The 26,497-nt window shown below is 35.5% G+C and overlaps 1 protein-coding gene across 4 annotated transcripts in view; it reads right to left on the reverse strand.

Annotated features, from left to right (window-relative positions):
- Positions 1-26,497, reverse strand: part of NOL4 (nucleolar protein 4) — a 427,624-nt gene that overhangs the window by 283,091 nt on the left and 118,036 nt on the right. For all 4 annotated transcript variants that reach the window (XM_058277606.1, XM_058277605.1, XM_058277604.1 and 1 more), the window contains exons 3-5: positions 19,255-19,366; positions 18,266-18,378; positions 10,567-10,699 (exon numbers count right to left, since the gene is read on the reverse strand). In XM_058277606.1, the coding sequence (XP_058133589.1) occupies positions 10,567-10,699; positions 18,266-18,378; positions 19,255-19,366 (358 nt within the window). The remainder of the gene's footprint in view (positions 1-10,566; positions 10,700-18,265; positions 18,379-19,254; positions 19,367-26,497) is intronic.

Genomic DNA, 26,497 nt, shown 5'->3' on the forward strand with positions numbered 1-26,497 from the left:
TGAAATTTAGAGAGAGAGGCAGAGAAGCCTCAGGGTACAGACTGACGCTGGAAGTCAACAAAACCCAGAAGAGAAAGGAGAAGTCACTGCCATGTGCATCACTAAGTGAGGAAAAAGCCAAACTTTTTTTGTTTGTTTGTTTAACAAAGCAGCCTGTACCTTAACATTTCTGTTAATTCAGAAAGCTCCTTATTTCATGAAACATCAAGTTCTGAAGTGAACTAGAAGCAAGTACAATTCATGCTGAATTACCACTCCCAAGGCAAGGGATAAATGAAGCTGAACAAATCACCCACGGTAAGTTGTCCCAAAGGGAGATACCATATATGGAATCTGACTGTGGAAAAAGAAGACGATTCACCTTCATATTACTCTTTTAAAGAATAGAGCAATAACTTACCAAGCAACTGAATGCTTTAATATATTGAATTGCTAAAGCTGTAAAAGAAATATAATCTCTGAGTCTAAGAGAATCTGGAAAATCTATCTGAATAAAGACCAATTTATATCTATACTAAATGTTAAGATATTATCTTTAAATGTTAAAGATACTTGTATAGACTAGGAAAAAAAAAAAAAACTCTGTTGGGCAGACAGAAAAAGCCAAGGAACCTGGAAGGAAGCAAGTCTTCTAGTCTCTGAAACTGTGAGCCAATAAATTCCTATTTTTAAGCCAACCCATTATATGGTATTAATTTTCACAGCCTAGAAACTAACACCGAGGGTATAATACCACATGTGGCTATTTAAAGTTTAAAAAAATCAGTTCCTCAGGTGCACTATCTATATTTCAAGTACTCAATAGGTACAACCTGGCTACAATATTGGACAGTGCCATCATTACATGAAGTCAACTAGACAGCACTGCCTAAACATTCCTCCAACTTTGAATTCAAGCCCTTCTTCATCTTAAGTCTGTCCAATTTCCATCTTAGTGTCTTCTTATCCAGACCTCTATGTCTAGACAGTTGATTCTCACCTGGGGGCGTTCTGCCACCCAGTGGTCATCTGAGAATCCTGGAGACATTTCTGGTTGTCATAATGGGGTGAGGGACTGGTAGGCGGGAGGGAGAGGATGCCACTGGAATCTAGAAAGCAGAGGCCAGGGTTGCTGTTAAACATCCTAAAGAGCACAGGAAGACACTCACAAAAAATCATTATGTGTCATAGTGCTGAGGATGAAAAACCCTGGCTTAGACTCCTCTAGATGGAGGGCTCGTGGGGGTGAACTACCCAACATTGGACTTGTTACATCATGAATCCCTACTTCCTGACCACTTCCTCAGGTCAGTATACTCCAAAGGCACCCCACACCCAACCTATACCTAACACCCTGTTTCCACTGGTCTGAGGAAGATAATCAGAAACAAACTAAAATTTTTACTGCTATGAATACTTACTTTTACAGAGATTGGAATGTTACTATGCTAGTTAGAAGAACTCTGACTAAATTTGAATGGCTTTCCTTCTAGTTAATGTACATGACTTTGTTTATTATTATTATTGGAATAATGAAAATGCTCTAAAATGCCTGAAGTGATGAATGCACAGCTATGTGATTATACCAAATACCACTGATTGTATACTTTGGATGGATTTATGCTTTATTAGTATGTATTGATAAAATTGATCTGCTAAAAAAAAAAAGGACAAGGCAAGGATAAGAGAAGATAGTTGTAAAACTCATGCAGATCAGAAGGACTAGAAAAAGCTGAGTAAGGACCAGGATCAGGCAAACAGTTGACAACCAGAAGATACAAAGGAAGAGCCAGCACAAACCATGGAAGCAGAGCCCGAATGTATTGGCCAGGCTTCAGTTGCTTTTTTCCACTCTCTCTGGAGGCAGCAGAGCTTAAGTGGCCCTGGTTTGGATGGCTGCCACTGATGAAGTTAAAGTTTTTGACTGGGTGGAGCATGGGACGAGCAGTCAGCTCTCAGGTGAAAACACTTTCCTTTAAAATACAACTTTCCTATAAAATATAACATGGGACTATATAACATAGTGAAACCCCATGTAAAATACAAATATGGGTGATATTGCATATATAAAACTGTTTTTATAAAATATAAATACAAATAAACTAGAGAGAATGTCAGCTATGTACAGCAGGATAAGCATAGAGAGATGGAGATGTGATGAGCTTATTTGTTTTTATTATTATTGGAATAACGAAAATGCTCTAAAAATGACTGAAGTGATGAATGCTCAATGTAATTATCCTAAATATCACTGATTGTATACTTTGGATGGGTTTATGTTTTATTAACATGTATTAATAAAATGGATGTGTTAAAAATTAAGAAGTAAATGGTATCATGTACACTTTCATTCCTTACGATTTTATGTTACATGAATTTAGATGTCATGTCTTTTTCACGCACCATTGTATATACACCTCCTAGTATATGGTAAGATCAGTGAAATGAACAATGAAAGAAAAAAATAGATAAATGGGACCTCCTCAAAATTAAAGCTTTTGCATCTCAGAGGACTTTATCAAGAGGATGAAAAGGCAACCTATTCAATGGGAGAAAATATTTGGAAATCTCATATCCAATAAAGGTTTAATATCCATGATATATGAAGGGATCCTACAGATCAATGGCAAAAAGACATATGATCCCACTTAAAAAACTGGCAAAAGACTTAAACAAATATTTTCCAAAGAGGAAATACAAGTGGCAAAAGAAAGAAAAGATGTTCAACAACAGTATCTGTTAGGAAAATGCAAATCAAAACTACAAAGATATCATTTCACACCTATTAGAATGGCCACTATAAAAAAAAAAAAAGCTACAAGTATTGGAGAAGATGTGGAGAAACAACATTTATTCACTGTTGGTGAGAATGTAGAAATGGTACAGCTGCTGCGCCAGACTATTTGGTGGTTAAATATAGACCTGCTGGGTGACCAGGCAATACCACTATTAGGCATATTCCCAAAAGAACTGAGAGCAGGAACATGAACAGTCATCTGCACACCAGTGTTCATAGTGGCGTTATTCACAATTGCCAAAAGAAGGAAATAAACCAGATGTCCATTAACCGATGAATGGATAAACAAATTATGGTATATACATGTATGGAATATTATTCAGCCATAAGAAGACATAAAGTCATGAAGCATATGACAACACAGATGAACCTTGAGGAAATTATGCACAAAAGGACCAATACTGTAGGATTTCACTATTATGAGCTAAATATAATGAGTAAACTCATGGAGTTAATAACTAGACTAGAAGTCACAAGACAAAAGAATGAGGATACAGAAGAGAAAGCTGACGCTTATTCTGTGCAAAAATGGTAAAAAGATTTTTAGTAACTGAAAATGGATAGAACTATTGAAAGTATATTAGTGTATGTAATTAGCAGCACTAATATATGAATATGGTAGTGGTTAAAAGGGAAAGTCTAAGGTCATGTATAGCACTAGAAAGAAAGGTAAAAAATGAAACATGGGACTGTATAGCCTAGTCAACCCTCTTGTCGAAAATGAGTATGGTTCATAGTGCATTTATAAAACTGTTTTTCATTGCAACAAATCAAATGTACATTAATGTTACAAGATATTAATTATAGGGTGATATGTGGGCAAAACACAACCAAAGCAAACTATGGAATGAAGGGTATTATATTCATATTCTTCCATCAATGGTGAAAAAGGAAGTATGCTAAGTGAAAGAAATCTAGATGCAAAGTGCACTACATATTGTTTCACTCCATCTATACAAAATATAAGTACAAATAAATTTATAGGGATGGAAATAGAGTAGCAGCTATGTAAGGCAGGAGAAGTACAGAGGGATTAAGACAAGACTACTAAGGGGATAGGGTGTCTTTATTATTAGAGTAATGACAATGCTCTTATATTGATGCTGTGATGGAACACAGCACTGTGATTATACCAAATGCCAGTGGTGGTACACTTTAGCTGGATTGTATTGTTTATGAATGGGTCAATAAAATTGATTAAAAGTAAAAAAAGTGTTAACATGAGCTTCTCATATGACCCAGTAGTCCTACCCTAAGGAATTCATTGAAGAGAAAAGAAAGCCTAGATCCATAGTTATGCATGCATATTAACTGCAGTATTATTCATAATAGAGTGAAAACAATCCAAAGGTCCACTAGCAGATGACAGGATAAAAACTGTAGAACATCTATTGTATTAGTCAGGCTTCTCTAGGGACGAGAACCAACAGGAGATATCTGTAAATATTATGAGATTTTTTATAAGATTGTTTCACATGACTGTGGGGTGCACAAGTCCAAATTCCATAGGGCAGGCTGCAAGTCAGGAACTCTGATGAAGCCCTTGATGAATTCCCCAGGAGGAACTGTCTGGCTGAAGCAGAGAAGAAATCATCACTTTTCCTTTTAAGGCCTTCTACCGATTGGGTGAGTCATTTCTAATTGCTGAAGGCGACCTCCTCAGTTGATTAGATGTAATCAGTCATAGATGCAATCAATTTACTAATGATTAAGTCTACAAAATGTCCTCACAGTAACAATCAAGCCAGGGCTTGCTTGACCAAACTACCAGCCACCATTACCTGCCCAAGTTGACACATGAGCCTAACCATCATATCCATGCAATAGAATACTACTCAGCAGTGTAAAAAGAATGAATAAACAAAACAACATAGCTGTATCTGGAAATAATTATTCTGAGTGAAGTAAACCAACCCCTAAAAAAATTCATACTGTATGATTCTGGGTATATAAAATTCTAGAAAATTCAAACTAACTATAGTGGCAGAAAGCATATTAGGAATTGCCAGGACAGAAGTAAAAGATAGAGAGGGTTAGGGTGAAGGGTTCACAAAGGGACATGAGAAAACTTTGGGGACTGATGTATTGCTCACTATCTTAATTGTGATGATGGTTTCATGGGTAAATATGTATATCAAAACTTATCAAATTATACACTTTAAATATGTACAGTTTATGGTTTGCTACTAGATCCCAATAAAGCTATAAAATGTAAAAAAGAGAGAAAACCAAATTACCACTCGTGGGTTATTTTGAAGTTTCTCCTTGTATTTCTCAGAGTTTTGCTTTATATATTTCTAATTCATATTATATAAATGTTCATGACTTTTACATGTTCTTGGTGGAGTATACCTTATATCAGTAGTGAATATTCCTTTATGTCTTTAAAAAAAAAACCAAAATCCTGTGTATGTATATGTATGTGTACGGATAATTACATTCCTGAGTAAGGGGAAAGTCAAGGAATGATACAGTAGGTTGCAATATGTGTTACATAGGACAGTGTCCTTGTCAGGGGAGAAGAGAAAAAAAGAAAAAAAATGTATATAAAATTTACATAACAAAATTATGATGGACAATTATATTTTAATATTTTAAATAATGAAACATTTAAAAACTATCTCAAATGGAACAAATAAAAAGAATTAAAAGTATGATGACCCATTAATATGGTACTTGCATTCTATGAAAAAATAATAAATAAATAAGAAAAATATCAATATGAGATTGTATGCACAGATCATGAAAAACCATAAAGAATTTAATACAAATGACCTGGAATTACATTAAATATAAAATAACATACCATATACAAAAATTAACTCAAAATGGATCCAAAGGAATTTATATAAGAGCTACAACTATCAAACTCCTAGAAGAAAATGTAGGGAAGCACCTTTAGGACCTTGTGTTAAGCACTGCTTTCTTAGACTTGACACCCAAAGCACAAGCAAAAAAAGAAAAATTATTTTAATAAAGGGGACCTCATCAAAATTAAAAACGTTTGTTTTTCAAAGGACTTTATCATGAAAGTAAAATGATAAACTTCACAAAATCCTTCAATTTAACAACAAAAAGACAAATAACCCAATTAAAAATGGGCAAAAGACCTAAACAGAAATCTTTTCAAAGAAGACAGACAAATGGCCAGAAAGCACATGAAAATATCCTCAGAATCATTAGCCCTCAGGGAAATGCACATCAAAACCACAATGAGATACCATTTCAGACCCATTAAATGGCTGATTTTTTTTAAAAAAGGAAAATAACAAGTGTTGGAGAGGATGCAGAGGAATAGGAAGACTCATTCTTTGCTGGTGGCAATGAAACATGGTGCAGCTTCTGTGGAAGACAGTTCAGCAGTTCCTCAGAAAGCTAAATATAGAACTACTATATGACCTGGCAATCCCACTACTAGGTATTTAACCAGAAGAAATGATAGTAGGGACTCAAACAGGTATTTGGACACTTAGGTTCATAGCAGCAATATTCACAATTGCCAAAAGGTGGAAGCAACCAAATGTCCATCAACCAACAAACAGATAAATAAAATGTACTATATACATATAATGGAGTATTTATTCAGTCATAAAAAGGAATGAAGTACATTGACAATATAGACAAACTTTAAAGACATCATGTTGAGTGAAATAAGCCAGGCACAAAAAGACAAATATTGTATTATGTCACAGATTTGAAGTAATTAGAATAAGCAAAGTCATAGAGTTAGAACAATTAGAATAAGCAATCTCATAGACTTACTGACTATGGAGTGTGGATAGGGAATGGAAAGTTAAGGTTTACAATACAGGGTTCCTATTTGGAATAATGGAAATGTTTTATTAATGGATGGTGATGACAGTAGCAGAACATTGTAAACACAGCTTATAGCACTGAAACATATATTTGAACATGTTTAAAAGGTGAAATATTAGATTATATATATGGTAACAATAAACATTTTTTTTAAAGTTCATGGAACTATACTACACTAACAGTGAACCCTGTTATATCATGAACTTCAGTAGTACAATTATAAAAATGTGCTATCATTAATTGTAACAATGTGCCACACAAATGCAAGATGTTGGTGGTGGGATAGTATATGGGAATCTGTATTTTATTTATAATTTATCTGTAAACCCACATCTTCTCTAATAAAGAAGAAACAACTAAAAACAAAAAATATATATAATGCTGAAATTTATAAAAAAGTAAGTTCCAAAGGCCATAAACATCTCTTACGGCAACAAGAAATTTTAAAATACCAAAAACAAAATGACACCAGTGACACATTTATATGTAGTTAAAGTTTAAAACTGAATAGTTACTCTAACTTAAGGGTATAATTTCAGTTTAGGAAAGGATATGAAGAAAGGGAATGCCGTCAAATGTTAATTTTGTTAAATCTACCTAGTTTGTTTATGACCTGTTCTTTTGATCAGAAATGGGCTCTGGAGTCAAATTCCTTGGATTCAAACACTGGTCCTGCCACATATCAGCTGAAGGTCTTTGTAAAATTCCTTAATCCCTCTGTGTTTTAGTCCCCCATATAGAAATTGGGAATAAAATACACTTTATTTGATTTGTTATGAGAAATTCTTAGAAAGACCATAGCACAATACCTGGCACAGAGTAAGAATTCCAAACATTATTACTATCTTCTTACTTAGCTTTTAGGATGTCAATCTATACAAGACTGGCTTCACAGACATGTGATCTCTGTAGCAGCACAGGGCCCTGCTCTCAGAGAGCGCTTGGCTTGGTGAACACTCTTCTCTTGCCATCTTGAAAGTCTTAATTTTATCTTTGAACTTGTACTTTGTAAGCGAAGTGTGATGGAAATGGGAAGCATGTACGTGAGCAGATACGCTCAATATGCATGTCCCCATTCTCTGCCACCCATTCACATATAACAGTAAACACAGGTTTTCATGGACTCATAATGTATGAGAGTTTAAGTAGACACAAGGTAAAAAAGTTACAACTACAACCTAGTCAACAGGTGCTGACATCCCTAGGAGCAATGCCTTCCACTTGAGCCAGAACTTGATTTGAACAAAGAAAGGAGGCAATGGTGTTTAAAGAAACAGGAATAACTTAGGAACCTTATCATATCCTCTTATTCGTGTCACTTTCTTGTATTTGCCAATCAACTGCACTGAAAATGATATAACATAGAAGGAAAGGAAACAATTGAGCAACCCAGAGATCCTTTTCTTTTCAGTCCTTGCTGAGGTTGGGGAGTTTTGGTTGAATAAGTGTATGTGCATCAAGAAGTGAAATAAAAACAGTTGAGTTGGTTTGTGTAGTGTTCCCACTGTTACGGTAAGAAAGAAATAAAAATGTATGTACACGCCATGAAATATAATTTGCATAATTTTGAAGATTTCACATAGAAGTTAAATGCTCTTATGTTCACATTTAAAACTGGCATTGCATGATATAAAGATGATTTTTTTAAAACTTAGAATGATATTTAATTGTAAATTTAAAATATCATGACAAATTGAGGGAGAGAATAAAAGTGAGAGAGATTCTGGAAGAAAGGGAAAACATTATATTTTATTATATTTAACAGTATCTTTTTCCTCCTTTTTGAATAAGGGGTTTCACATTTCGTTATTTTCTGAGCCCCATGTATCTAGCTGGTCCTAGATACATGGTTAGGCCAACAGTCCCTTGCAATTACAATGTAGCCATAAACAACTATTTAGACTACATGTTTTCTTATCTACAACCAGGGATAGGTTCACATGGTTTCTCTCAGAAGTTATGGCAGAAGTTTAAGGAAGTGTCCATCCCACAAACTCCAGTGAATGTTTCCTCCCATTTCATGGCCTGGGGCAGCCTGCTATGATTAGTTTATAGCTAGACCACAAGTCCCCACTCTTCAACTTCCCTCAACAATTATGGATGTTGGGACCTTAATCAGCATGTCTCCTACAATGTACCTGGAAATGTGGATTGCATCCTGTAGAACCCATAGTGTAGATAACAGTGAACCATTTGAAAGATTTTAAGTTTGTAAGCAGCAGGCACAGATGAAAATTGTGGCACCAGGTAAAACAAAGGACTAAAAAGAAAGTAATAGCATTTAGGAGGTTATTTTAATATTAGAAAGGCCTAAGCAGTTGGATGAGGGGGAAGCTGGAGGGAGCAGTGGAGAATGAGTCCAATATTTCCATGTGAAACCAGACAAGTTTTTCTTTAGTCTATAAGAAACAACTCAATATCTCCTTACCCTGATGTACACATCAATATATTATGGCAAAGTGCATTCTCCACCAAAAAATATGTAAATACTTGAAGTTATCCCACCGCATTTTATTAAAATCAAGATAGATTTTTTATCATATTGGCTGTGCCTTAGTCAAAGATTCAGAACTGGCAACTCCCATCGAGAAAACCATGACACTGCATAAACAGAGACACCCTTTAGCTATTTACGTTCTCCAATATGCCAGCCTAAAAAGATGACAGTGTAAACATGCAAAATACATTTAAAATTTTTAAAAAATGAAGTGATACAAATTAATAAGAATATTTTGGTTACTCTATGATACTGGTACCACACAATCTCCATTCCCCAAAAAAATCCTAATCAAAATAAGAGAATGTCTATTCATATTTTAGAATGAGATAATTTATATCTAAACTTGAAAGGTCATTCTAACTGAATAAACTTCTTGCCTATTGCAATAGCTGTTCTACTTTATAGTAAGTTAGCATTTCAAAATCACTGGTGATCAATGAAGTCTCCTCATAATTTGTACAATAAAGACTCTGAATCTTAACTTATATAAAATGAGAAAAAGAAAACCCTTTTTTGTATATCCTGTATATTTAAAATTGGGGATTTCATAAACCTTGCCAATATTAGCAGGATACAAATTGTAGCTAGAAATGCAACAATCTTTTGTAACCAATTTTTAACAGCAAGTGTCAGAGAATACAAGAAAATACTTTTTCCTATATATGGATGTGAGTATAAAACCCTACCATCAAAAATTTCACAAAAACTTGTTAATTATAGCAGTAATCAACTAATTTTGAGTAAAACTGGCTAAAATTCCTTCTCTTTATAACCCTTCAGTTTCATCCACAATTATCCAAATAAAGCACATTCATGAGCCTACATAATTTAATACTTACAGAGAAAAAATTTTACAAAGAGAGTTATAAAATATCTCTGAAAATATTAAGCCTAAAGTGTTACCACTGTTTATTTTCTTTACAAATCCAGCCTTTTTCTGTGAAGAATATTGGTGTTTAAGGACTTTTTGATGGATCCAGTAATAAGAGAAAATTGGCTTTCTTTCTTTAACCTGAATAAATAACTTAAAATCCCAAAAAAAATTTGCTTACACAGCACAGTCACCCAGATTAAATTGTCCTTTTACATCCTTTTGATTTTAGTTGCAGCTTTTTCTTTTAGGCAAAAGGAAAACACTCATATTTATTCAGAAGCGTGAAGAGTAGAGAAACCAAGGCTGAAAAGGCATCACAAACTGCATTGATATAGCCCACAATTTCAGATCAGGGAGCAAAACACTGATAAGATTCAATTTTATAACTGATTTCTGTTTATAAATCAGTCTAACACCCTAGGTTTTAGAAAGTACTTGAGTCCAAAAATAATGAAATGGATATTACCTGAGTACACAGAAATTAGTTCCCATAGAAACAGATAAGTAAAATGGTAGCACAAGAGTAAGAGGAGGTGGTGTTTTAACAGAGTCTGACTCACGTTATGTTTTTGTTTGTTTGTTTCAATTAGAAAGGCTTACCATCTTGCTGGCCATGAAGAGTCTGGGGACTTTGCATTCTTTCCTCAAGATTGGAGCTAAGATCTGAGTTCACAGCTGACATCCGTGTTGAATCACTCATATCAAATTCATCACTTTCTATTGAACTTTCATCCTGAAAATGTTTTTAAAATATCATCAAGCATCATAAAATAAATATATTTTATCTATAGTGTCAGTGACAGTTTAGTAGGGAGTAAACTTTTACCAGACTCAGTAAATATATTACACAGTAGTAGATGCTTGAAATAACAATTGATGGGATAATTTCTTCTTTCAATGAATTTCAAGACTTGTGAAGATAACCAAAAAAGCATCTATCTACAGGCAGACTTAATAAGTAAAATATTATTTTTTTTGGAGAATGTGATTTGGGAATTGGGTTGAATAGTGAAAGAATAGATTTTCTAATTAATAAAGTATTTCCATAACAGTCAATCATAAAATATAAGAGAAATATATGTTTTGATTAAAAAAGAAATGACCCAATAAATTCTTATAAGAAGAAATCTTATAATGCAGTAAGGAATCTTAACCCAAAATTTTTCATTGGCAAACAGACAGATTCTAATAATAGACAAATTTACATGCCTAGATTAAATTCTGCATTTGTTGGAAAGAAAGGTATTCTCAGCATAGAATACCTTTACTTTCCTTGCAAGTGAATGTAAATTACACTGTAATAACAAAACAAGAATCTAGGCAAATTTGTGCAAGATTCATTTCCAAAAACCAGTTCACCAAATAGCTAGCTAAATCACCAAAAGGTTAATGTGCCAAATGGCCAATTCATCAAAACCTGTCCAATATTAATTGAAACCAAATCTAGGATATTTTGCTGTAGTCATTTCATTGAAGTGATATTCACTGATTTTCTGACAAATGGTATGCTTGGTAGGCCAGAAGGCCCGAGGAGAAATCTTTGTAAAGTATTGTAAATGATTAATTGGAATCACAAAGTTTGCCTTTAATTTGCAAACGTTTTATCTGAGCATTTAGCACTAATGTAACAATTAGCAGCTGCAGCAGTAGTAGCACTGCTGTTTATGTTGCAGACGTTCTTTATATTTATTCCCTCACTTAATTTTCATCCCAGCCTCTGAGTTAAGTGCTAGCATTAACTCAATTTTACAGATGAAGAAATTGAGGCACAGAGTAGTTAAACCATTTTCTCCACTATCAGCAGAAAACTCCCAGGACTGGGATTCATGAGTCATCCAAGCTTACAAAAATTCTCCTTTGCAAAGAAAGAGTCCCTTGGCCTCATAAATGGAATCTTGGTATCAGCAAAGAGGCGACTATGGTAGGCAGCAAGATATTGCCCCAGAAAAGGAATTTATTTACCCTTGCAGAATAACAAATTGGTGCTCTGAGGCACAGTTGGGGCCCAGGTGATTCTGACGGCCTTCCTTACCAAAGGGATGATTATCTCTGGATAAACCAAGTAGTTTTAGCTTGTCATTAATTCAGCAAGGAAATGCCACCAGTGAGGCAGTAGGCAATTAGCCAGAGAGAGACTTCTCCAGGTGGCATGCCCTCTCTTTCAGTATATTGTTTTCTCTAATTCTAATTTCTAGGAAAGTCCAAAGCAACTCTTTTCAAAAGAGAAAAATAAAGAGAATTCAGTGTGCATTTCAGTGTCATCAGCATATATTTTATACAATGACATACATATATATGTTTATCTAGAATATGTAGATGTACATTATTACACTTTATAGTATCTGTTATATCAACAGTATTTTAGAGCACACTTTCTGGAGCCAGATTGTCTGGGTTCAGATGTATTAACATGAGCAAGTTTCCACATCATTTTGTGCTCCAGTTTCCTCATCTATAAAATGTGAATAAAATAAGTATATTAGTATGAACCTCATAGGGTTATATGAGGATTGAGGGCATATAATGTATTTAAAGTTAATAGAAAAAGAAAATAGTGACCACATTATTTTTTTTCTTGTTATTTAGTTTGCATATGCAATACTATAAAATATAATAAGATGTACATTATAATTTTCTATTATATGAAGATATCAATAAATAAGTATAATGGTAAAATGTCCAACATATGTTTATAAAGTAGCAGAGCACTTTACGTAATATTCATGAGTGATTATTATTAATTATACTAATCCTTATGATTTTGTATACCATATATTACAATCTATTTAAAGATTATTTCCATGGCATATGTGTATACTATATATACTATCTGAGTTATATGTGTGGGTAAAATGTTATTTGTATGTGAGAATATATGTGTATGTGTGTGTATGCTTAAAGTCAAATACAAAGAGTCAAGCCACAGGTTCCCTATTCTGTGAAAATGGTTTTAGAAACCGGCTAGAGCACAAATGAATAGTCAATACACATTTTATCACCACTAAATGATACACTTGACAGCACATTTTTACACGAATTTGGACAAGAAATTAAAATGGTTAAAATCTAAGCATAGCTAGAATGGACTATCTCCATAATAAAGTATTTATCATCAGAAGTGGCATAACTGTGTCTTTAAAATATTTTCCATCAAGATTCCCTATAAAATATGATTCACTTTTCACAACTCTACTCTTTATTAGATTATAAAGTTCTATTACAATTAACTGATAAAAATATATTTTAATAAAAGGTAGAAAAATACATAAAATGTAAGATGTGCTTTTTATCAATTTAGAGATAATTTTTAAAATACCAGGAAGATTACTGAAGGTTTCTAATGGTAAAATATCAGAAAACTTGATTGGCATGATATTAAAGTATTTTATTCATTATCCTCTTTAGACCATTCATCTAAATCCTTTTTGTTTTTATGACAACTAGGGTCCCTACATCTGTAATGTCAGCTTATTTCCTTATATGACTAAAATTTCATGATAATGAAAGCCAATTAACCACTATAGTAATTCTGTCTCCTTAAAATAATTTTAAAAATTAGAATATTTTACTGTAATAATTTTCTTCCTTATCATTTCCCCTTAAAAATGGCACTTGTTATAATTAAGTTTTTTTTTTAATTCACTTGAGCTTTTCTTTTTTCTTTTGAGGATTGGCTTGAAACTCAGACCCCTGAGCTGATCCACATTTTATTGCAGTTCCTAAATTCTAGATTCTACCTCTAAAGAGTCTCTACCATGCCCTCACTAGTTCAAGATCTTATTTTCCCATTTCCTGAACCACGTAATAACAGTCCCAGTCTACTCACCTTCAATTTCTCCCCCACCATTCCTGCCTATCAAGTAAGTCCAGATTAATCTTCCCATTTCTGAATTATATCACCCTCTGCTCATAAAGTTGCTGTCATCTCCAATGTCTACGAAGAAATGTATAAGCTACTCAGTACAGCACTTAAGGTTTTCCATCACACTGTTCAAAAACCATTCCCCTTAACCTTATCTTTCACTTGTCTTTTCCACGTACCTCTTAAGTCGCTTGAGTCAAATTAACATCTTTATGCTATTGGTGTCTGTATGAAACACTCTGCCTTAAATCTTAAAGTGCATGAGTATAGATCTTGATAAAAATTCAGATCTCCACATCCCACACCAAACCTAGAATTAGAATCTTTGGGGTGGGGTCCTACAACAAGCCTTGCAATAAGCTCAACATGCCTTGCAATAATGTTGATTATTCACCCAGTGCTGCAATGACGGAATTTCTCTACAACCTTCTCTCTTGAATTAGGTGACCCACCAGCCATTCACATCTCTACTGAGTCCTTGAAATGTAGCTAGTGTGACTGAAGAAATAAATTTTTATTTTATGTAACTTTAATTTTCAATTAAACTTAAATAAACCCATATGACTAGTGAGTGGGTCTTTTTAAGTATTTCCAGTCATACTATTAACAATGCAATAAACATCCTCATACACAAATTGTTTCACGCATCACAATATTTAGTATAAATTTCTAGAGTCAAGCATGTAAACAACTTTTAAAAATTTTCAGTAAACATTACTAAACTCTCTGTCAGAATACATGTTCCAATTTAAACTCTCATGACCAGCTTATCAGACCAATTTATCATATAGTGGATACTGTATTTCATAATATCCTTCTCAATGTGGTAAGCCCCAAATAACTATCCAATTTTGTTTTGGCTAATATAGTGAGTTTGAGTATTTTTTCATGTTTATTGACCACAATAGCAGACAGTCTCCAAAGATGCTTGCCATCAGTTCCTTCCCTCTCCCTATATGCATGCCATTCCTCAGACCAAGAGGCAAGGTCTACTTCTCCCCTTGAAACTGAGCTGACTTATTAATTACATTGACTCATAGAAAGTGGCATATGTGATGTGTCAACCCCAGGCTGAAACTTTAAGATAACCTAGGAGCTTCTGCTTCCTGTTTCTTGGAAACAAGCTGCCATATAAGAAGAAATCCTACTACCCTAAGATCACCACATTATAAAAGAGCCCAAGCCAGCTATAGGAAAAGAGAAAGGTCACGTGAGACAGCATCAAGGAGACAGAGAGATAAGTGAAGCTTTCTTAGACCACCCAGCCCAGTCCTGCTGAATGTAACTGAGTAAGTGGTCCCAGCTGAGAGCAACAAAAGAAATCCCCAGCTAAATCCCACACCTGAACTCCTAAACCACAGAATAATGAGAAAGAGTAAAGCATTATTCTGTTAAATCACTAAGTTCTGAGTGGTGGTTCACGGCATTAAGTAACTGCAAACCAACCCTTTTTCTTCCTTCCTATACTTGCAACACCCATCAGGGGCTTTTGTTAGATAAAATTTAAAAATGCATACTCATAAGACTACCATTGGCCAACCTTGTCATCAGATTCATCTAGAAGGATATAGTACAGGAGAACACTTGCCAGCAGGACAGCATCAAGTATTTCCCTTACATGGGAGCCTTGCAGCAATAACTGTTCCCATGGTCAGTCAGACCTATTTTCTTTAGCTCCCCTTGTGATAGCTCATATGCTAGAGAACAAGCATCATGTTAGGTGGGTTTGAAACCTGGCAAAGAAGACCCACACCCCCAAAATGCCAATATGCCTTGTAAATCAACAGTTAAAGTTTCTAAGGTCATGACAAGGGCTTCCAATTACAAGAATAATCTGACTCAGGAAAGCCTGAAGATTATTATCAAACATTTATAGTTCCCTGAATTCAGATAGAGTTTATCACTTGGGATCATCTTTACCTTAAGTAATGATGCCTAGAAAGTAACATGGTCACCATTTCAATTTTATGAGGTATATGGAGAACAAAGCTAGAAAGTTAACCGAAGGTCAAATTCTCATGCCAAAGGTGAAAGGGTTGTGTTAAATCTTTATCCACACTAATTGCTGCAATGAACTCCTACTGATCTTGCTTCCAATTACCAGATCCCACCACCACCCCCAGGCTATTCTCAACAGAGAAGCTAGTGTAATGCTGTAAAAAAAAAAAAAAAAAAAATTCAGATCATATGACTTCTCTACTCAAAACTCTCTAATGGGTCCCCATTTCATTAGAGTAAAGCCCTAGGTTCTCATAATGGCCTATAAGGCCTTATATGACCTGGTTTTCCACTATCTCTGTAAATTCTATCCTATTTTCCTCACCCTTGTTCATTTGCTCCAACCACAATGACCACCTTGTCTGTTCCTACAGCTTGCTGAGCATGCTCTTGCCTAGGGGACTTGGCACTATAGCCCCCTTATGTTTACACAGTTTCCACCTTTATTTCCTTCAATTCTGCTCAAATAATACCTTTGCAATGCAGGTATTAAACATTGGGATGCCCCCGTCCTAAAGGAATTCCCATGTCCTGCTTCCTTCAATTCTCTTAATAGCATTTGGCATCTTCTTATATATACATAATTTAATTATTTGTTTTCTTCATTTTATTTTATCCCCCAATAGGATACAACTTCAAAAAGGCAGGGTTTTTTGTCAATTTGTTCACTACTTATACCTAGAAACTACAAGAGAGCCAGATATTTAGAAGGTACTCACAAAATATTTGTTGAATTTTAAGAATGTTTATTAAAATTTAAATATAATTTAACACAAAGGAATAACTCAGCTGAATTCTTTTAGTGTGACTTACCTTAACTAACCTCTTTCCTTCCTTTCAAAAATCACAATATGTAAAATTTTATAAAAAATCTCATTTTTCTGAATTTTTTAACATAATGTACATCCAATTTAGCATTTTCAAAATGTAAGAATAATTTTGCTAATCCAGTTATAAATTTAAAAGGAGCTATTTCTTTTGTGTTGAAGGCTTAAGATTTTTAGAAGCCAGAAGGACTCAGCATATGTAGGCTGTATTATTGGCACAAAGTTGATCTTCCTACTTTTTGGCTTAGAACTAAACATACCAACATCTAAAGGAGCTTGCTACAAATAATTTGACAGCTCTAATTAGTTTATGAGAATTTTTTATTTCAATTATGTAATGAATCATTGGAATAATATTTTCCTTCCTTCTCAGGATACACAGACCTTAGTATTTTCTTAATTGTCTCTGATGTCTTTACCCATTGATTTTACTACCAATTATGTAATCATTTTTATACATGGCCATCTGGAAAAAAGATGTAATCTGATACTGCCTTTGCACAAGGAATGTGCTAGGAGTATAAGCAGAATAAAACGTACTGAGGTCAAAAACTTTATAAAAGCAGTTTTAAAATGAACTGGCTCAAATACCAAGGAAAATGACACAAAAAATTGCTTTTAATTTTATGAATAAAATTAGTCCAACAAAGTAATTTTAAAAGAATTTAATGATCATTTACTAAATGATGCTATATTTTAAAAATACATATTTAACCTCAATTAAGGTTCTAGAGAAATTTTAAGAGAGTTTATAGCCTGGGGAACTATTCACAAAAGAGTTAATTTGACTGTTTTATAAATTAATGGCTACTAACCAGGTAACAAGGAATTACTAAGCCCCTTTTGCATGCTTGTCATTGTTACAAGTCTCTCAGTGAACATAAACAGGCACATATATAGCCTAGTCTCTGCTTTTAAGACACTTCAACAAAAATGGCAATCTTAGAGAATCCTAGAGAAGAATATTCAACAAAAATGCATTTAATGTCTAATACTTCCAGGTATTGTTAGATTCTCACAATATAAATTAAATGCAATAATTTGAAACCTCAAAGTACATTAATTAAGAAAAATGACCTCAAATTTTCTCTAGTAAATTAAGATAATTGGACACGCAAATATATAGAATCATGGTTACATGAAAAATAACTTTAAAATATAGATAATATTTGGATGATGGAGAAGTTACTATACTTGACACATCTATTAAATTGTCTTTTCTGATTTCCAAGCAAAATAGCCTTAAATTTCCTTGAATGCTCACTTACTTGGAATCTTTTCCTCTGACCTTGCCTCTTCCCACCCCACCCACTCTGAACTCTCTAGCACTTTACACCAAGCCTAGCTTAGCAGTGTTCTACTAAGGAAAATGATTATTCTTTGGGAATGACCAGATACCCTTGTTGCACTAAGGCAGGTGTGTTAAAAGAGGGGTTCTACATTCAGGACTAGAAACCTTTGCCTGCTTTCACCCTACATGCAATCCTGATGGCATTCATTTCATTAAAAAATAAATTACCCTCTTCAAAATGCCATCAGGCTTAAAATAACAGTCACGGTTATCAAACTTCGTTGCAATTTGTATGCAGTATAAACATCTATTTCATTTTACCTCATCTTGCTGTGAGTTGAGCAGCTGCAGTTTCATGTGCTTCATGTAGGCCATGGTAATTGGCATGTTGTAATCAATCATGCTGGTGACCAAAGTGGGAGGTTTTCCGTTATCTGCAAGGAAACATTTTTAATGGGTAATGAAAGTGATATTGCATTCTACCTCTTATTTCAGAATGATTCAATTTGTCCAAATTGAAATGGGGATCTAGACACCAAGCTTAAGAACATGGTAGCAGTGTGAACGAATTGTAGAGAAAATAACTGGAAAGGTTCTACAAAGGTGTACTGAGATTGATTAGCACTATGGAAAAATTATTTACAACTATAGGAGAGCTTTATAATATTTTGAGTAACAATGAATAGAGATGATACAGGGATTAAACACAATTAGTTCTATTTTGCTCCTTTGCTCCAGAATTACTTTCTTATGTACTTCCTGAGCAAAAAAGGAAATTTCTTTTTTTTTCTTCCTTAGTCTGTATATACTCCAACACATTGGAATGGGCCAAACTAAATGTATCTGAGATTAATACCAGAGAGAAATCGATAGAATGGAAGCATTGTCTAGGTAATTATTAATAAAAACTAAAGCAAAATCATTTAAGTTTTATATAAACATCTTCAGCAAATGCACGTCATATTCATCACTTAGAAAAACAATGACTTGGTGGATTTAAAGGACATTAATAAAACATCAATTTCCTTCATGACTATATCTAAAGTACTGTGAAATACACAATAAGTGAAAATTAAAACATTAGCATAGAGAAAAAATTTTATTTGCCACAGTTGAAACTATGCTTCTGAGAAAGGACATTAAATTACTTTTTAAGCAGATATTCAAAATTCACTGCCTCCTACTTGAATAAATGAGAGATCTGACTTGTTGAAATGTTTAAGTCTGTCACATTTTCATAAAACTGTGAGATATAAATTGGCATTATGAATAAAATTACTTTAAATCTCACTATTTGACACTGCAACTACCTTTATGATCTGTTCCATCTGGGTTTAAATGCATTCTTTTCTGGCACTCTGAGCAGCTCATTAGAAATCGTGTCACCGCTTCTCTTGGTAGAAAGGCATAGCTCTCTGAAATCTGAAATGATTCACAAAATATAGGTGTTATAATATAAGCTGACTGAACATGCTTTAACAGAAATGATCATTGTATTTCCAAATAAGGCGCATTATTCCATAATGGCAGGAAGCACAATGAAAGCATGCACTGCATACCATGCATCATTTCAAGAAATATCTATCCAACTTGATTGTATGTCTCTTAATAGCTAATAATGTGATGTAGGGGTAAAAATAAACCATACCTAGATGAGTTTCTATTTCTGCATTTCTTTTAGGGAAAAAATTATGCATACAGATAATCTAGTGAATTTTCTTTATTATTAAAAATTGTTAATACTGCTTTTTAAACTTACTGCTAGCACCATCAAAATTTTATCCACTTTTATTTGTATATTTTCTAATTTCACCTCAAGAAGAAGCAATTAATTTTGGATTTTTGCATAATGAGAGTCTCTTCAATATGACTTCAAAATGTTTTAAGAAAGAATAAGAGAAAATCTAAGAGCATTCACATATATTTACTGCAGTGTATCATCCCTTCCACAGAAAATGACACATTAGAAATGCATATTTGGACATCTATTTTATTTCTTTTATGTCAATTTTTTAAAATAAATAATTTATGCCCACAACAGCTTACACTGATTGTCAGGACAAGTTTTTCCCCCTGTACAGAACGTCTATATTTAGAACCATGATCTAGAATCAGGTTAGAAATCAATAACACTGTCACGGTGATTTGGTAAATATTAACTTCTCAAAAAAACAAGGTATTTCTCCCTTCAAAGCAAATCATTCCTGATGTGAAACTAATATTTTAAGTATCTCTAAATGGGAATAAACACATACTTGTCTCAATGTTAAGAAGTCTGAAGCAGGGCTGTAGTTTTAGACTAGGGACCGAAAATAGCACATGAAATGAAATTAGCAGGAGGAATAAATGAGCTGTAAATTAGACATGGACGCCACAGACTATTCTCAGGTGCATGAGGACCTTTATTGCACACTGGAATATTGTAGCAGAAAGGAAGGAGAATAGGCACCATGTGTATGCTTTGGTGTTAACAAGAGCCAGTTCCATGACTGGTGATAGGGTCAACTTTTGGTTATCTAGGTTGTAGAAGGAGCATAGCATTGGAGGAAATTCCACATACCAAGATCCAAATTTTGAAACATAAATATATGCAATATTTATATTTAATATTGCAATCAGTTTGTATCACTTAGCCTACCTCATAGATACTCAGGGAAAAGAGACAGTAAGAATATTGAGAGAAAGGAAGAATAAGTCTTCAATTAAAACCTGCCATGGATGATCTACATACAGATAATTAAAAAGTCAACTTTACAAGGATCTGAATTATAAATTCTGAATTTTATTATAACTTTCATTTGTAAATTAAGATTTCCAGATTTTTTGAAAAACACTACAAGGAGTTGTGAGAGAAAAGTAAGCAGAACAATTAAAAAGTATTTTGTCAGAATATTTTATATTAGTTATTATGTAAGGAAATGTACATGTAATATAAACTCATTCAACCTATTTCCACACAAACACATATACATGCACCTAATTTGATTCCTATCCATCTTTTTTTATGGAGGAAAATAACACCTTTACCGGATTTACTCATCTGATGACAGAACTATTCAGACTATTGGAAAACCTTTTTTACAATAACTCAGAAGTAAACAAAAAAAAGACATATGCATGCTCAGTCTCTATATTGTATATTTTAACTCACATGGAATTTACAGCCCATTAGAACTAAGGATGGAGCTGACCAATAAATTCACTACGACTGGATTTCGGAAGAATGTTCCACTGATTTTCACAGAGGATTTTTATTAACTCCTTTCTCCACTTATGTACAAGAGAAATCCTCCATTGAAAAAAGACAGGTATATGCTAGAGTTGAGAGATGCTTTATTTGCTTCCGCGGTCCTAACTATCTTTGCAATCTTTCATCTCCCTAATGTTAATAAAGTACTTGTACAGGAATCTCTTCTAGACAGAGTCATCATTGCCTGACTTAATTATATAACTTGTCCCAGTACAAACTTAGCTCATCAACTTTTGTTGGAGTCATTGTTAAACATACATTTCTTTTATGGTTCTTCTCTGGAAAACAAGAAGTGGTCACAAGTGTGTTTATGATCATGGGAGAAAAAGAGAGGGAGAGAGAGGGAGAGAGAGAGAAAGACTGTGCATGTGTGAAAAAATATAAAGTCCCACTTTGTTATCATAGAAATGAATTTTTGGCAAGTATTTTATAACACAATTCTGTGTGTATTATTCTGATGTAATGCTTGACATGTCACTGTATTTTATTATACCATAATGGGTAAAAGTACTTATTTGGCAGTTTTCTTGGTGTCACCAATCGTTTATGGGGAGACATGCCCAGGCACCCCACATTCAAGAGTCTTTCTTTTCCTGCCTCATGTTCACTGGGGACCTCTTCAGACCACAGAGTCTTCTGAGGTCAGTGGAAATCCTTCTAGCAGGCTCTTCACTCCTCATGCTCATTTCCAGGTCAGTATTTCTCCTACCAAGTTATCTCTAAAGTTAAAATGGTCCTAGGCAAGGTTAATTGCTGAGATTCTCAGAGCATTAAGTAAAAAATGAAGAAAAGGGAGGAAGACAAGGAGGAGGAGGAGGAGAAAGAGGAGGGGAAAATGTCCTTAAAAAGTTCATAAATTATAGCATATTGAATAGTTATATTTAACAAAGTTCTGAGGTGTCACTTGATCCTGTCGGTATCCCTCTGTAACCCATTTGTAGACAAAACTGGCGTTTAGAACATGACTCCTGGGCTAAATATCCTTATTGTCCCTGCCTGAATGAGAGGTCCTATTTTCATTTTGTGGAAGTGAATGCTTGAACTAAATCAACTTTAAATAGATGTTCATAAAAGATGATAAGTCCCAGGGACATGAACTCTTCTAGGTTGACCATACATTAGCATCCTTCATGAGGTGTGTAACAGCAGTTGCAAATAAAACCTACAAGAAAGGAACAGAAATTTTAAAATGTTTTGAGCTGGATACTTGTAATACCATTCTACTAACATTATAATTATAAATGTTATAATGTATTACAATAAATGTTATAATACATGTCTATAAATGTTGTATTATAAAAATGCTATAATATATGACTAAACAACTTTTCTGTTTGCAATTGAAATTGCATTTTGAATGTACATCAAGTACATAGGTGAGGACAAAACTTCACTTAAAAATATTCTTATAAATGTTTTTATATTTGGGAAAGATAGAGTAATTACTTAGAATTTGTCTACACACACAGAAAACACTGCATGAGATTAGTAATAACAAGCAATACATAACATGAATGGGCTTTAGTTTCGCTAAACACTAAAAAGATAACTGCCTTATGACAAGCTATATATATTGCTTATGATAGAGGTAAATTGGCAAAGAAATATTTAAAATATAGTCATGTTGACTTTCAGGGAAACTGGCAGAGTAGGGAGTGCCAGGACTCAGTCTGTTCTCCAAAACAGCTAATAAATAAGCAGGAACTGTATGAAACAATTTTTCTAGGGTTCCAGACACCAGAATAACACCAGAATAACTGTATAGTATCCAAAGAGGTCAGGAGGAAGAGACAGACAAATTGTGGTAAGAACTGTGAGTGGCACTCTCCATGCGTTGGCTGGCAGCACCCACCCCCAACTCTCACAGCAGATCACCTTGGGATTCAGAACCTAGCTAATTGCTGCTGTCAGAAAGGGACATAAAACCCTCTTCCTCAAGAACAGGGGTGGGTATGGCCAAGCACTGGTCACAGAATTTGATTGGCAAAATTTGAGTCACTGGGTCTTGGATCTAAGCTACAGTTGCATCCTGCCCTGGACAAGGCTGCTAGCAGCCACTGTTTCAACTCTGCCTTAACAGCTGTGGAGATGGTAGAAACTTAAAGCCACAGTACTTCCTTAGGGCTGAGGGAACAGTTTGCTAAAGCATGCCATCTGCTATGTAGGTCAGAAAGCACAGCATTGGAGAGCTATCAAAGAGATGTTTGGTAGCCTTCCTGATCCTGTCCCATGGCACTTTGGAACTTGTCTATGCCCCCTTCATAGATCCCAGGCCATGTTTTGGTGGGGAAAAACTAACTTGAGAACGTTCTCTATGGAGTGACCCTCCTCCCAGAATTTGATCTCCAGGAAAAAGCAGCTAAAGACAAGGAAAGGAGTGTTAAAACAAAACAAAACTATAGAGACAAGGGGGTAGCGGATATGGCTCAAGTTGAGCATCCGCCTTCCGCATGGGAGGTCCCAGGTTTGGTTCCCAGTGCCTCGTAAAGAAGACAAACAGAGTGGAGGGGGCAAGATGGCGGCTGAGTGAACATCCCTGTTAGAGTCTTCTGCAGGGAATCGGCTGGGCGGCGTTGGAGACTCTTTGGGACCGGATTGTTTCGGGATTTTTGCTGGTCCGGAGGTGTCTGGACATCGATTTGGAGGGAAGGTAACAGAGAGGATTCGTCTGTGAAATATACACGGAGATCCCAGCTACCTGTAGAGGATTCCCTTCTTGGGTAGGCGGAGACGAGGCATCTAGCCCCGCTCCGTGGGGCTGAGCCAGGCCGGGCCGCGCTGCGCCGGCGGTGAGCGGGGCCGGGCGGGGCCGAGCCAGGCCGAGCCGGGCTGCGGTAGCGTTTGGAGCCGGGCGGGCCGGTGCAGGCCCCGGCTGCCGGCCGCGGTAGCGCTTGGAGCCGGGCGGGGCCGGTGCAGGCCCCGGCTGCGGGCCGCAGTAGCGCTTGGAGCCGGGCGGGGCCGGGTCAGGCTGCGGCGGGTACGGAGCCGGGCAGGGCCGGTCCAGGCCGCGGTGGCGGGAGGTGGACGCCGGAGCCGGCTGGGCCGCTGTAGCGAGCGGAGCTGGGCGGAGCCAGGCCAGGCCAAGGCGGCGTGAGGAGCCGGGCAGAGCCGGTCCAAGCGGCGGGCGGAGCCGGGCCTGCGGAGGGGTTTCTGTTTTTTTTGTTTTGTTTTGTTTGTTTGTTTGTTTTTTGTTTGTTTTTTTTTTAATTTTACTTAATTTTTTTTTTTTTTTTTTTTTTTTTTTTTTGAGCATCTGCAGTACTGGGGAGTTCGTGGGCCCTGGGCGGCCTATTGGGGGTTTGTGGGAAGGGAGGTGCTTGCAGACCCATTTGGGCAGACAGACGGGGGGGTTTTAGGGCAAAGCGGGGGGAAGTTGTTGTTTTAGATAGTGTTCCAATTGTGACACGTGTGTACCTGTATCTCTCTTCTCCCTATCCGTTCCCCACCGTTTGCCCATCCTCTTTTTCTTTCTTCCTTTCTTCTTGCCTTTCTTTTTTCTTTATTATAATTAGTTTGTTTTTTGTTTTTTTTTCTTCGGTTTTCTCTTTCCCTCTTGTCCCTCATCTTCCACTTATTTTTACTTTAATTCAAGTATACAATAGGTGCTACAGGGAACACCTCACATTTGCTGGGTTTTCCCATCCTCCACTGCCTCATTTCTGTGTGAACTGATTTAGGCTACCTACACTATCCCCCTTCCCCTGCATCTTGATATCCACTATCATCTACTGTCTCTCCTATATTCCACCCCCCACCTCCCGTTCTTTGATCCACAAAGTGTCTAACTCTTAATTTCTAATACCTTTGTTCTGTTTTCTGTCTATTATCCACTCTTGAAACTATTACCTTTCTTTTCTTTTTCCCTCTCTCATGAAAACAATAGCTGTGTAGTTCATACCATATTCCTCCCAAATTCAGTCATCAACTTCATAAAAGGTACTCTACCTACAGCTATAACTCTATACAATCTACATGAATCTAACCTCCATCCTTCCAGATCTCATATTTCTGCTTTATTAACATACATCACCAATACAACTCCACACTTTTCCCTTGCTTACACAATTGCCTTTCCCCAACACTAATACTATCCTCTAAAGTGAACTTAACCAACAACAAGTAACTAGAATAAGAAGAAAAAAGTGACAAAGAGAAGATATAACACCTGTGCAAAAATAACAACTAATTAACCTCCAAGAGCAGACAAAGAAGCTAAGGAACTGATTAAATTCGTCAAAATAAAGAGATGACCAGAAAGCAACAAAAATCTACGAACCAAACCAATAATCAGGAAAACATGGCTGAATCCAATCAACAAACCAATAATCACGAAGGGGAGCAAAACTTGGCACAAGCAATGAAAGATCTCAGAACATTTATCACCAACAAATTTGATGCAGTAATGAAAGAGGTTAACAACATGAAGACATCACTTGGAGGGGAAATTGCAGACATACGCAAAAACATAACAGATATGATGGGAATGAACACCACAGTTCAAGAAATCAAAAATACACTTGCAGCAAATATCAGCAGACTAGAAGAGACAGAGCAGAGAATTAGTGATGTGGAAGACAGTACATCAGAAATCAAACAGATAGTAGAAGGGGTCAATAAGAAGATAGAAAAAATCCAATTAGGATTTAGGGACCTGAATGACAATGCAAAACGCTCAAACATACGTATTATAGGCATTCCAGAAGGTGAAGAGAAGGGAAAGGGGTCAGAAAGAGTGTTGCAGGAAATAATGGCTGAAAACTTCCCAAATCTACTGAAAGAGACAGATGTACATATCCAAGAAGCACAGCGCACTCCACAAGTCATAAACCCCAACAGGCCCACCCCAAGACATATACTTGTCAAATTATCCAATGCTCAAGACAAAGAGAAAATCCTAAAAGCAGCAAGAGAAAAGAAAACCATCACATACAAGGGAAGCTCAATTAGATTAAGTGCTGATTTCTCTTCTGAAACCATGGAGGCAAGAAGACAGTGGTATGATATAGTCAAGGTACTAAAGGAAAAAAATTTCCAACCAAGAATACTCTATCCAGCTAAACTAGCATTCAAACATGATGGAGAGTTCAAAATATTCGCAGACAAACAGAAACTGAAAGAGTATACCAACAAGAAACCTCCCCTTCAAGAAATTCTAAAGGGAGTTCTGCAGGAAGAAAGGAAAAAACAGGAAAGGCAAAGTTGGAGGAGAGTATAAGACCAACAACAACAAAAAAAAAGACAAAAAAAAAATACAAACAAAATATGACAAACACAAATCCAATCAAAATATGGCTAACACAAAT

The sequence above is a fragment of the Dasypus novemcinctus genome, chromosome 16 (genome assembly GCF_030445035.2).
Source record: "Dasypus novemcinctus isolate mDasNov1 chromosome 16, mDasNov1.1.hap2, whole genome shotgun sequence".
NCBI lineage: Eukaryota > Metazoa > Chordata > Mammalia > Cingulata > Dasypodidae > Dasypus > Dasypus novemcinctus.